The sequence below is a fragment of the Falco naumanni genome, chromosome 4 (assembly GCF_017639655.2).
Source record: "Falco naumanni isolate bFalNau1 chromosome 4, bFalNau1.pat, whole genome shotgun sequence".
NCBI classification, from domain to species: Eukaryota; Metazoa; Chordata; class Aves; order Falconiformes; family Falconidae; genus Falco; species Falco naumanni.
In genome coordinates, this window is record NC_054057.1 from 30,693,171 (window position 1) to 30,705,281 (window position 12,111).

The window sequence follows — 12,111 nt, forward strand, 5'->3', positions numbered from 1 at the left end:
AGGATTATACGCATAATTTCAAAGAAAACAGCTCTCAAGGAAGCTTCTGACTTTGCCAAGTCTCATCTAATGTGGGAAAATCTTTCTACTAGGAAAAGGTCCTCTGACTGATATCCACAGGAATTGTGGATAACTGGAAAATGGGTCCTGTGTTTTTAATTATATTGGCTCAGCTCAGCACAGAGACTATCCTGCAGGGAAGGTGAGATGTGTGAAGGTCTGTATGATCTGTGAATGTGAGAAAAAATGAAGTAGGACTTGAACATCAACAAAGCAGACCTTTGGTTAGCTGCTGTTGAAGAAAAATAATGCTCAAATATTAATGGTCTGTAATGTACATGTCTTCTTAAGGAAATTTTTGCTTTCTACTTTTTTTTTGAAAGGGAAGGTAAAATGCACATCTTTGCTTTTGTGGTTAAATAAGATGTTCCATGAGAGTGGAACTTGGAGCTTTGTCAGGGGTTAGTAGTGATCCCACTCCTCCATACATTACTCTGCTGAAAGATCTCACTCTGCCTTGCAACATTCTTGTTATTCCAGAACTGGGTTGGGCTAGTCATAATAGATGCAGGCAATCAACTCAACTTCCCCACACACAGCTCTGCCAGTAAAACTCACTTCACCTTACAACACTCCTGTTTTTCCTGTGTCTTTTAAGCAAAGGCTATCAATTTGGCACCTACTGTGGATCTGTCCTTACTCCTGCTGAAATCCAGGATAACCTTCTAAGTGATGCAAGAGGAAAGTGCTGCTGATACAAATGTCTGCTTGTTTTCAAAATGAAACACAGCTGTCTTCCCTGAATGACTGAGTTTTTGACCCTGACAGTAAAGTAACTGACCTGTGTTCCACTTCAGCTTCATTACAGCAAATAAAATCCAGGATGACTATACATATCAACTTGGTTACAAATAATGTAAGTGCGATTAACCTTTACATAATGTGGCCTCCTGCATGGTTGTGCTTTTTCCCCAAGAAAAGAGTTTCCCTTGAATTAGAACACTATAGCTTTCAGCGTTGATCACTGTTGTTTTCTTTATAACGAAAATCTATACAGCATTTACTATGATGCAGACAAGCATTGGCCTACTGACAACATCACAATTTACACTAGCGCTTGGATTTGGGCCATGCAATTTTAAGTAAAATCAAGTAAGTGTGTGACAGTAAAATAGTATGCCAAAACAAGGATTATTCTTTCCTCTTTGTTTTCTTTATCACATGAAATAATACATTAAAAATATACAAATGCTCTAGGCAATGTACAAAACTAAAAAAGACTAGTTTGGTGAATGAGCATAGTGAGAGGCTATGAATATGGATATGTTTGTACAAAGGAGCCTAGAGGAGATACATTTTATGCGTGGTGATATAGAAACACATACTTGTAACTCTGCACACCAGGGAGAGACTATTCCCCTAAAACAAGTAGTTTCTCTAGCAGCGCTCCTTGTTGATCAAAGCTGCATAATTTAAAGCATCTAGAGGCAGCTTTAAATTATTCACAACTTTTTTTTTAAGTGATCTTGGTATATTGCAGACAGTATTTGTGTAACTAGCAGTCTTCTGTAAGTTCTATAAACTTTTGCATCCTTACAGAGCTGGCAAGTTTGCTGAAAGTCACATTCAGAACTTTGCATAACAGGAGCAAGCGAGACTCTTTCTTACACTGCGTTAGACACACCACACCAAAATGCCAGGCATGCAAGGCCATGCAGAATGGAAAGGCAAAGCTGCCAGCCTCTAGATCTCAGTCCGGATGCTGTTGTGCGGTGTCTTAAGAGTTTTCTGATACCCTCAAAAGCCCCAAATAGGAATCCTGCAATTAGTGCATCTAACTCCTCCTTTACTGCAGTCTTCTCTCCTATTGGTAAAAGGTCTTCGCAGGCTCATGTAGGGATCCCACCCCTTTTGTGGGTTTTCATTCTGAAGCTATCCACAACTTTACACCTGAATGAATGCCAAGCCTCTCTGAATATATAAAGGAAACCTTCAGGAGCAATTTCAGAGTTACTCAGAAGAAGCAGAAGAAAAAGATTTCACCCAGCTCTGTCAGACAGAGCCTGAACCAACCATGCTTCTCCCTGCCATTCACTTCTACGGCTTTCTTCTAGCTTGCATCTTCACGAAAAGCTACTTGGCTTTCAAGAACGATGCCACAGAGATACTTTATTCGCACGTTGTAAAACCTGCTGCAGCGAGCCCAAGCAGCAACAGCACGTTGAACCAAGCCAGGAACGGAGGCAGGCACTACACCAGCGCTGGATCCGACCGTAACAGTGAGTATCCTACCGGCAGCACCTCCACCGCGTCCCGCAGCCCTCAGCCCTCCGGCGGCGGCCGCCCCTCCCGGGTGCCGGGAGGGAAGTCCCGCGGGGAGCCGAGCCCCCGGCCGCGGCCGCGGCGCCCCGCTGCAGCGCGCTCGGTCCCCCGCCCCCGCGCATCGGAACCAGCGCCCCGGGGGAGCCGGGGCGAAGGAAGATGCTGCTGGCTCCTGGCTGGATCTGCCTCGCCGGGCGGCCTCCGAGCGAGCGAGCCTGCCTGCCAGCCAGCCAGCCTGCCTGCCTCCCCCGTGCGAGTCCTGTAGGACCGGCTGTCTGGGGCAGGTTACTTCCTGAGGGAGGTTCATCCAGGAACACCGGGTTTCATGGGTTATCCGGTAGGGAAGCAAGATAAAGGAGTGAGAGGCATTTCCCAAGCCCTCGCTTTCTTAACTCACCCTCCCACTGCGGGCAGGGGAGGTGTCTGGGCTACTTTTCAAATGCAATAAAATACTCTGAATTTTGTGCCCGCTGTTTAGTTTTACTTCCTGCTGTAGCACTTACCTGCTTAACACCTCCAGCAAAAGTAAACAAATCAGCTCATAATTTACCTATGATCTCTGCTCTAACTTGCCTCTTTATATCTAGTCTTTTCCTGCCGAGTTTTATGTATGTATGTCAGATACATGGCGATCTGGAAACCTTCTGCTGACTTTGTCTGTTACCTCCCCTTCCCGCCTCCTTAAAATTAAAGAAATCCAAATAGAGAAACACACACCAACCCACCCACAACAATTCGATAAAAATAGTATCATCCCTGGAAAGTGAAGGCAAAAAGTGACACAGATACCTTTCAGCTAAGCCAGGTGTGTCAGCTTCTATGAATGCTAAGGGTTTAAGTGCACAGGAAACAACTCGTCATTATGAGATGACTGGAGCAGCCCAGTAGGTATTCATTGTCAGTGAGCTGTCACTGAAGGAAAGCTGAGCCGGGAAAGACATAAAAAGAGACAGAGAGACAAACTCAAATCAGTGACCAGCTTCTTCCAGGTACATTCCTGAGTGCAGCTGCAGGAAGGCAAGCCTGAATCTTTTCTGCATGGCAGGCAGGAGAACAGCCCTGTAAGCAGCCCCTCAGATCAGCCTGCAGATTCACAGTCCCTCTGACTGCCCATCCTGAGACAGAGGGGACAGGGTGAAGTAATCGTAACTCAGTGTCTCTGTTCAGAACTTGCTTCCAAAAATCCAAGTAGAAACAGAAGCAGCCTGTAGCTGTGATATGTAGATGTACCTTCAAAGTCTTTTATGATTCACTCTAAAATGTTTCTAGTAATTACTCCTATTTTAAAGGCGTTAGTTAATTGCATTGTGTGTAGAATCTGCGCTGTAATTGTCCTTCAGAAAGAGGGAGAGCACAGCCAGTAAAGATTGCTTATTAAAATTAAGCGCACTGTGGGCGTTTATTTCAAAGTGTAATTACTGAAATAAACAGTTGTGTTTATTGCAGGGTGCAGAGCTGCACATACAGACGGGTACAAACATGCCTGTATGAGAAGCTCTGCATGTTGATTCTATGTCAGTTGCCTGAGAGAATCTGCAAGATCCTCTATGTTACATATAACATAGAGACAACTACAGATACAATAGACGGTGTTACCCTGAGGGCAAAATGACCACTCTGAAATCGTTATGCTAATCATTCAAACTTTATATGCAGAGCACCATTCCCTGGTAACTTCAGCTCTCACCACTTCTGCAGTATATGTGTTCAGAGCAGCAGTGCTCATGAGAGACTCAGTCTACTATAACTGGAATGAGAAGAAACACAGTATTTGAAATTAATTTAAAAGCATATAAACGGTTTCCAAGGCAGTATTTTCCCCCTTGCTAATGATCCAGCATAATTGTTGTAAACATCACAGAGCAAATTCCCTAGGCTGAGAACAAGCAGGAAACATTTCTTCCCTTGGGGCATTTTTTTCTCCTCTAAAAGGTATGTCCCTGAGAAGAAGGCTAGAGAATAAAATTGTCTCTTCTACCACAGCTACTGAAGTGCATATCATTATGATTTCTTTATGCTGTGGTAATACCCAGAGATACCATCAGCACTTCAGGCCCTTGGGTTGGGGGACACAACAGTAAAGAGATGTCCTGTAAAGATTACAGCCTACTTTAACTTCTGCAAAACATAGCTTGTTAATGGGAAGATGACTGGTTAAGGAAATCTCTCCATTCTGAATCTCAGTGTTTATTATTCTGTGCATTCTGCAGATCGTGTACAAGTTGGCTGTCGGGAACTGAGATCTACCAAGTACATTTCAGATGGCCAGTGCACCAGCATCAACCCACTGAAGGAGCTGGTGTGTGCTGGTGAATGCCTCCCTTTGCCACTGCTCCCCAACTGGATTGGAGGAGGTTACGGAACCAAGTACTGGAGCAGGCGGAGCTCGCAAGAGTGGAGATGTGTCAATGACAAAACTCGCACTCAGAGGATCCAGCTTCAGTGCCAGGATGGAAGTATAAGAACCTACAAAATAACTGTGGTCACAGCCTGCAAGTGCAAGCGATACACCAGGCAGCACAACGAGTCCAGCCACAACTTTGAGGGAACCTCTCAAGCAAAGCCTATCCAGCACCACAAAGAGAGGAAAAGAGCCAGTAAATCAAGCAAACATAGTACAAGTTAGAAGTCAGACATTCTCTCCTCTCTCATCTTCCACTCCTCGTGCCAAAATTGACTCACCTGTAACCATTTGCTTTACCGTTCTGACTGCTTAAAGACAAGTCTGCCATTGCTGTGTTCTCAGTTGACACTACATGCTTATTGCTTTGACCAAAATCAAAAGGGGCATTCTCAGCATATGGACTTTTTGGGTGATTTTCCAAATGCTCAACATGGGGAATAACACAAGCCTTCCAAACCCACACTATAAACTTTTACATTTTCTCCAGCCAAGGAGGCAAAGAAAATTTGCCATGAATATTCACTGACGTCTATTTTGTAAAAAGATGCTTTGTTGTGTGTTTTCATGAGAACAGTTATCACATCTATTGCCTTCTATATCATGTTTTATGAACTTGTGACAACAGCTTAAAAATACAAGACCTAGTATCTGCTTTCAGATTAATTCTAAAAAAAAAATTGCCTTGCATGCTGACCTTTCTCTTATCTCAGTATACCAAAAATTAAAACATGCATGGCAGCAATCAAAAAGTAAAGCTGAAAAAACTATTTATTTGTTGTTGTAATTATTTAATGAGCTATTATGTGTGTTATTTCCCTCCAAAATGTTCTTATGTTTATAGCTTTTCTCATGTATCAAAGTATTTTCCTATGATTTGTGGCTGGATTAGAACATACATTTTGTAGATAATGTAAAATAGACATTTTAGCATTCATGGTATATATATTTTCATTTTGAACATTCATAGACTTAGGTGTTACTTTGAAGTAGCAACATAAAAATTGTTTTTTTCATTCTCCATTCTGTATTATTTTTGTTTAAAAATGTGCAATCAAAAGACAGATATGATGACTTCCTTTCAAATTCATTGGTTTCTTCCCCCCCCCCAAAAATAAACAGTGCTAAAAAACTGTATCGTCTGGCTCTATGTACAAAAATGCACACATTTTAATCAGTCACAACATTTACTCTTAAAAAGCAGGAGAAAATAAAAAAAAAAAACTATCCATGATATTTAACATTAAAACAACCTTTCTGTGGAGTCTTTTTGGATGTAAAAACCTTATATGGCCATTTAACAGATGGTGCTTATTAGTGGTCCAAGCCAGGTTCCTATTTAACAATTTGCAAGTTGGACACTGCAGAAAAAGTGTGTATTTGGGGAAGTTTTACAAGGTAGTAAGACATCACCATTTTTCTTCTTTTCATTAGTGATGAAGTCAAATACTAACCGTGAAAATAACATTTAGTTTAATCTTTCCCATAGAGCCTGCACATTATTCTTATGGAATGTATCAGGAAATACATATTAAGCAATCTACCCTTCAATACATAGTCCGTGAATCACCTGTTCTTAATCTTTCAAACTATATTGAAATACTATGGACAAGATTTCATCATAGGATTCTGCTGTTCTTAAGTTATTAACTTTTACACCCATTTGCACCAAAGAAATGATTACACAAGAAGAGAGAAGTCTTGCCTGATCAGGTCTCACACAAGCTCTCTTTGACCTCCTCTTTATCTCATTCCATTTTGCATTTTAATTTCAAAAGATTCACTGTGAAGTTCTTTGCAATGATCTTCCTTGGTCATTAATGTAGAACTGTTTGAAAATCACTGCTACTGCTTGACTTATCAAATCCTAAATGTTATCGATAAAATTAATTTATTTTCCCTCAAATCTACTTTCAAGAATTCTCTTTAAAATCTGCTATATGTAAGAAAGAGCTACACACACACACACACACACACACACAATTTTAAGTAATCTACGTGATGGTAAAGTTAAAATAAACCACATTAATGACAGAGTAGTTTCAATTCTGTGATTGTGGAAATATCAGAATGATGAGATCAGAGACCATTTATACTCAAATTCTCTGATCTTAAAGGTGCTTCTTTTAAGCCTAAGAGGACAGATGATGAATAAAGGAGTTAGCAGGGAGAGAGGTGACATGACGTTGCTCCTAGGCATATCACTTCAGTGGACCTACAGATAGCTTAGTCTATTTTAACAGACATTATAGTCTCATTCAAGCCTTTTTATATGGAAAGATTATTCCCAAATGCCAAACATGTATCCATTTTTACATTGTTCTCCAACTACTTCTTCAAGATGATAAAGCACAAAAGATTGAAATAATGGACCAAAATTTAACAAAATTATTTTCAAAGCCAATAGTTCACATCAGTAAAGTTGTCCTGCCTGTTCTGTTTGACTCCCAGAAATAAGAACGGTGAACCCCCCCCCCCATCCTGCTCATGACTCTTCTACAGTCAGTAAAGTTTGACTGTAGAAACAATATGCACATTTAATAAGGGTTTGCATTTCGCAATAGCGATTTTTACTCCTAGTTGGTCTTTCCATGCAAAACTACCTGAAGAGGATAATTTGACATACTTCCATTAAGATGACTTCATGAAATTTTGCTGGACACGCTATAGAAAGACCATGGGGCCCATCTCTAAGTCTGGCATATTTGAGGAAACATGAGAGAAGCCAGTAGGAACTTTGTCCATCAGCAGCAACTTAACTTTAGTGTGCCACCTAAGTTAGCTACGGTCTCTTCTTTGGCCATGACTTTGGCCTTTTGTGGAGATCTACAGGAAAGCAGTGTTAGAAATATGTTAATCCTGATTTTTCTGAAGGAATAATATTACTGACTCATCTCCCAGCTCTGAATACTTCAATCTGGACTACACAATCTCCATTCTGTTTTATCTTGTTACATGTGAACTCACAGGGGTCTATCCAAAGATCTAGACAAAAGGCGTTATACGAGTACATCCAACTATGTTTCTTATATGAAAAAGTGTAAAGTTCAGTGGGTAGGATATATTCAGATATTATAGATGTATATATATAATATAGGATATTCAAAGTGTAAAGTTGCAGTGGGTAGGATATAGGCCTAATAGATACAAAAGCATGTAAATATTTTGAAAAAGTACAATATAGAGTCAGACCAGGTAAGTTTTTACACAAATTAGACCACTAAATAGTCTAGATTTTTTACACTAAGAATACATATAAGTTACTTTCTCAATAATACCATGCCATATGGTCAGATCACTAAGTCCAGGGGCTTCTTGAAAATAGTTTCAAATGCCTTTAAAAGAACTTAATAATTTTCTAAGTTCTCATACTTGCCTGTTTAGAAAACTAAAAGTGAATAAATCAGAATCTGTTAATGTGTCATCATTATTTCATTACTTTCAAGTTGATGAAAACTGTCCCCAACTAAGGGGTAAACTGTTTTATAATGGATGGAAATAAATTTTCCTTAGATACCACTAGAAATAAATGTAGCCAGATGCTGATTGTTTTGATAGCATGGCAGCACTCAGAGGCACACTTCATAGAGGCAGTGGTAGATAGTGTCTTTAAGACATTTCCAAGTGCGGAAGTCAGAAGGGCCTGACACTTGCAGTCTAGACTAGAAAAGCCCTTGAGAAGTTTATTTATTAGTTTTTTAGTAACAAATCTGTTGCTTTCTCCTTTCCAGCAGCCTTGGAATCAAAACCACCCAATCCCAGTTCAGTCATTTGTTTGGAAATAAAGCAGACATTTGAATAACACCCTTCAAAATACCTAACAGATTTCTGCTAGTAAATCACTGTAGTTCTCCTAACCTTGACCTTTATATCCTTCCTGAAGAAGTACAGCATTAATCAAGAAAGGATTGTTCAATACATTCCACTGTGAGAGTCTTGTTGCTACAGTATTAACCTGGAGGTGTTCAGTGGAAAATTATAAGGAATCCTTAGTGTTGGAAGGTATCCTGTTCTCATGATGCATTTCCTTTCCCGTAGGCCAGGCAAGGGGCTTTGATTTTAATTTAATTGACATACATATAAACATCACTCCAGGCTAAAACTGAAAATTCTCTAGAGATTTATGAGTTAAGCAGACATTCTGTCACTGGATTTGTTAATTTTGCCTGAACGTCGCCCCCACAACAAAAAGCCTGCCCATGCATCTTTCTGAAAGACATCCAGCCTTTAACCTCACTCATCATATGAGTTATGTGGACTGACACACTAGAAAACTGTGATTTACAAGTGATGTTGCCTGCCACCGAGTTAATATTCAAACACCGACCTGCCTCAGTTCTTCCATGACAAGAAAATACTCTTAATTCTTAGCTAATGCTCATCAAAGTACATAGCATGAACATAACTAGTCTCTACTAATTGTTGAGAAAAATCTTTACAAACACTGGACTGTAACTCCATTTCGGGAGTTTGTTTTTTCTTAACTCACTTTGGTTTGACAACATATAGTAGTGAATGAGGTAGTGTAATATTGCCTAGCTGGAGTTCAGGCCTTCTTAATACCTCTATACAACCACAAAGAAATACAGAGGACATCTTAATGACAATCAGGACTCCTGACTTTAATATAGCTGTTTGTGGAATATGGTACTTCATGAATGTAAAGGAAAATAAAGACTCAGGTCCCTGGAAATGAGGCCTAAATCAGAACACACTGGAACAATAATAAAGTTCTGTTTACTAAACCTCAAAGACAACTCCTGTCAAAAAGTGACACTTGTTACCATCTACTTAAACAAAAAGGTATTAAATCACCTAAAAATGTTTTGTTGAACACTTTGTCTATTTCTTGTCCCCTGCCCTATTTTAGTAGTTGTACAATAGGGTATTATTGTTTAAACCCTTACCTGTTGTGAACTATACTTCCTCCAGCACACTTGCTTTTTGATACAGAAATATTTTAAATCTTATTTTTAGAATGAATGGATGCATTATTTTTTAGTTTTGACTACTAAGAGAAAAAGTCATGCTCTGACTTGACCTAGGAGTTCCACATTTTATTTGTTTTGTTAGCCCCAGTGAGAAGTGACTTAGTGAGGAAATTGCAAAGAAACTTAGTAAAAGCATAAACCAGTCTGTGAAGTTCGATGCTTTGGTGGGCTAAATAAAAGCTAACCAGGCACATTCATTAAAGTTCTTTTATATGAAACAGTGGAGAGTTGAGGGAGAGGGCCTAAGGAGAAAAGTATTCATCTAGCTCTACCACAAGAACAGCCACTGTGAAATGGAGGGACTATGCAGAGCTTTAAAACAGACTCTGTAGCACAAAGACTTTGTTTTAATTGCAGCTGAAGCAAGTTTAAACATCTGTTGCTCGTTACATTATTGTTTTATTTATTTACTTATTTATTTATTCATTTATTTTTTGCATGGGCTGAAGAAAGCTCTTTTAGATTCCCTATGGCCATTAAGGTGGGATGGAGAACAGAGGTCTGAGTATTTCTAAAATGTAAAGCTGTACAAATTTTGGTTTTAGCAAGGATCATTTACCTTTTTTTTTCTACTGAAAAAGCCTGCTGAAACTTTTGCTTTTGTACATTTTTATTGCAATTTTTAGCATGGTAGCCAGAACAGGCAACAGGTTGTATTGCTGCATTGCATCTTTCAGGTTTAGATATTGAAATGTCTGAATCTGGGTGTGTCTAGAAGAGGAGAAAACAGAAAAAATGGATCAAAAAAATGAAACAAGATGACACGTGGAGGACAGCATATGCTGCATGTCCTTCATTTTCAACTTCCTGAAGAATCATCACAACTTCTCATGAGACTTCAAAAGGTTTGTTGTGTCTGCAGATTGCCAAGCCAAACATCAGCCAATGCACATGCTATCTTTGGGATTTAACAGATTGCCAAGTCTATATTCTCATGGTAGATAACCATTTCTGACTGTCTTTGCCTTCTTTTCCCAATGCAAAGCGAAGAATGTACAGCACAGCGTGACCGTACCATCCACATATTCCATAATGAACAAGGGCAAGTCAGGGAGACCAGAATCTGACTTCTTCACAGCAACTCATGTGTCACCAAATTGGTTGTATCTTCTGGTGGGTGACAACAGCCTCCTCTTTCTGAGGAAAAAGAATACTGCCTAAGCTGAAAAGGTTTGCATACAGGCTTCTTAGAAAGCGATAGGTCTACCACACATCTGGACATCCTTGTTGAAGAATTTTGCTCAAAATCCTGGTTACAATCTACATAAAATCTATCAGTAGATTCCCTCTCAGTGCTATCCCTATAAAATTACAGTAATCTGATTTTGTGAGCAAGACCACTAAGAAAACAGGTAGTGAGTTATCCATAAAACTTCTTTTAGGTGCTCTGCAACTATTGTCCTGGTATTTTCTTTTGAACTTCTTGTAATCAGTTATGAATCTTGACAATTCTGCCAGAAAAAAATGTTTGCAAGATCCTTTGCCAAGAATAAAGTAAATATTAAGATAATTTCCATTTTTATTTGCTTAATTAAATACTTTTTTTGCATACTTCTTCAATAAAAGCCCTCATTAGACAGACCATTCAAGCCACTGTCTGAATCTTAATTTAAGAATACAGTACTTTCTACTCAAATGCTGCAGCCCCTTGCAAATCTGCCTGCTTCTGCCCTTCACTTTCAAACTTCTGGCTCTGACAAAATCTAAATCCTTTTTCACATGGTGTCTCAATGACCAAACTTTTCTTTCCAGTAGTTAGATTACTTGTCCCACAATTCTCTTACCAACACACACACACAAAAGAAAAGGATGCATTAATTAATCCATTTTCTGAAGTGTTCATACCAAAGAAAACAATGTATGTGGAAACACAAGTGTACGGGCACAGGTGCGTGTCAGGAAGAATTTTTAAAGTAAGATGAGTTGGACTGCATTACTCAAAAAACCAGTAACAGGATACAGAGAATTTTTCCTTAGGTAGTTGGTTTACATCCAGCTAGATTAGTATGTTGGAAAATGGTTAACCTTTGATGGTTGCTCAGTGGTATATGTTAAACAGGCTGTCTCTATATAATTGCTGGATGACAGGTAGCCACATTGTTGCAGTTGGAAAAAATCTGTAACCTTGATTTTTCTAAAAACTAAACCGGATCAAAGGACTGATCCTTTCCAATCTAACATTTTCATGCTAGAACCAGACAAGCCAGCAAAGAATGAGGCAAAAGGTTAGCACAGGACTACTATTTTTAGGGAGTAGCATCCTGCAGGTTTTATTCACTATAAAGCAACTGTTTAGAAAAACAAAAAATTCACAAACCTTTCCACAAGGTAGGCTGCGTTTTAAGGTACTTCCCTTACAAACCACCAAAAAGGTTAGAAAGTAACATTAAAAATTCA

The 12,111-nt window shown here is 39.3% G+C and overlaps 1 protein-coding gene and 1 long non-coding RNA gene across 2 annotated transcripts in view; one reads left to right on the forward strand and one right to left on the reverse strand.

Moving 5' to 3' along the window:
* The window catches only part of LOC121088057, a 45,725-nt gene that overhangs the window by 26,671 nt on the left and 6,943 nt on the right, over nt 1–12,111 (reverse strand). The window lies entirely within an intron of this gene.
* Nucleotides 1,816–5,857, forward strand: SOSTDC1 (sclerostin domain containing 1). Its single transcript, XM_040593709.1, has 2 exons — nt 1,816–2,279; nt 4,533–5,857. Exons 1-2 carry the CDS (start codon nt 2,075–2,077, stop codon nt 4,946–4,948), a joined length of 621 nt encoding a protein of 206 aa, XP_040449643.1. The 5' UTR covers nt 1,816–2,074; the 3' UTR covers nt 4,949–5,857.

What these genes read in the sequence shown, in the direction of transcription:
- SOSTDC1 (XM_040593709.1), top strand. Translation starts at nt 2,075, where the DNA reads ATGCTTCTCCCTGCCATTCACTTCTACGGCTTTCTTCTAGCTTGCATC. An exon ending in CGCTGGATCCGACCGTAACA is followed by an intron (nt 2,280 to 4,532) that starts GTGAGTATCCTA and finishes TGCATTCTGCAG; the next exon opens with ATCGTGTACAAGTTGGCTGT.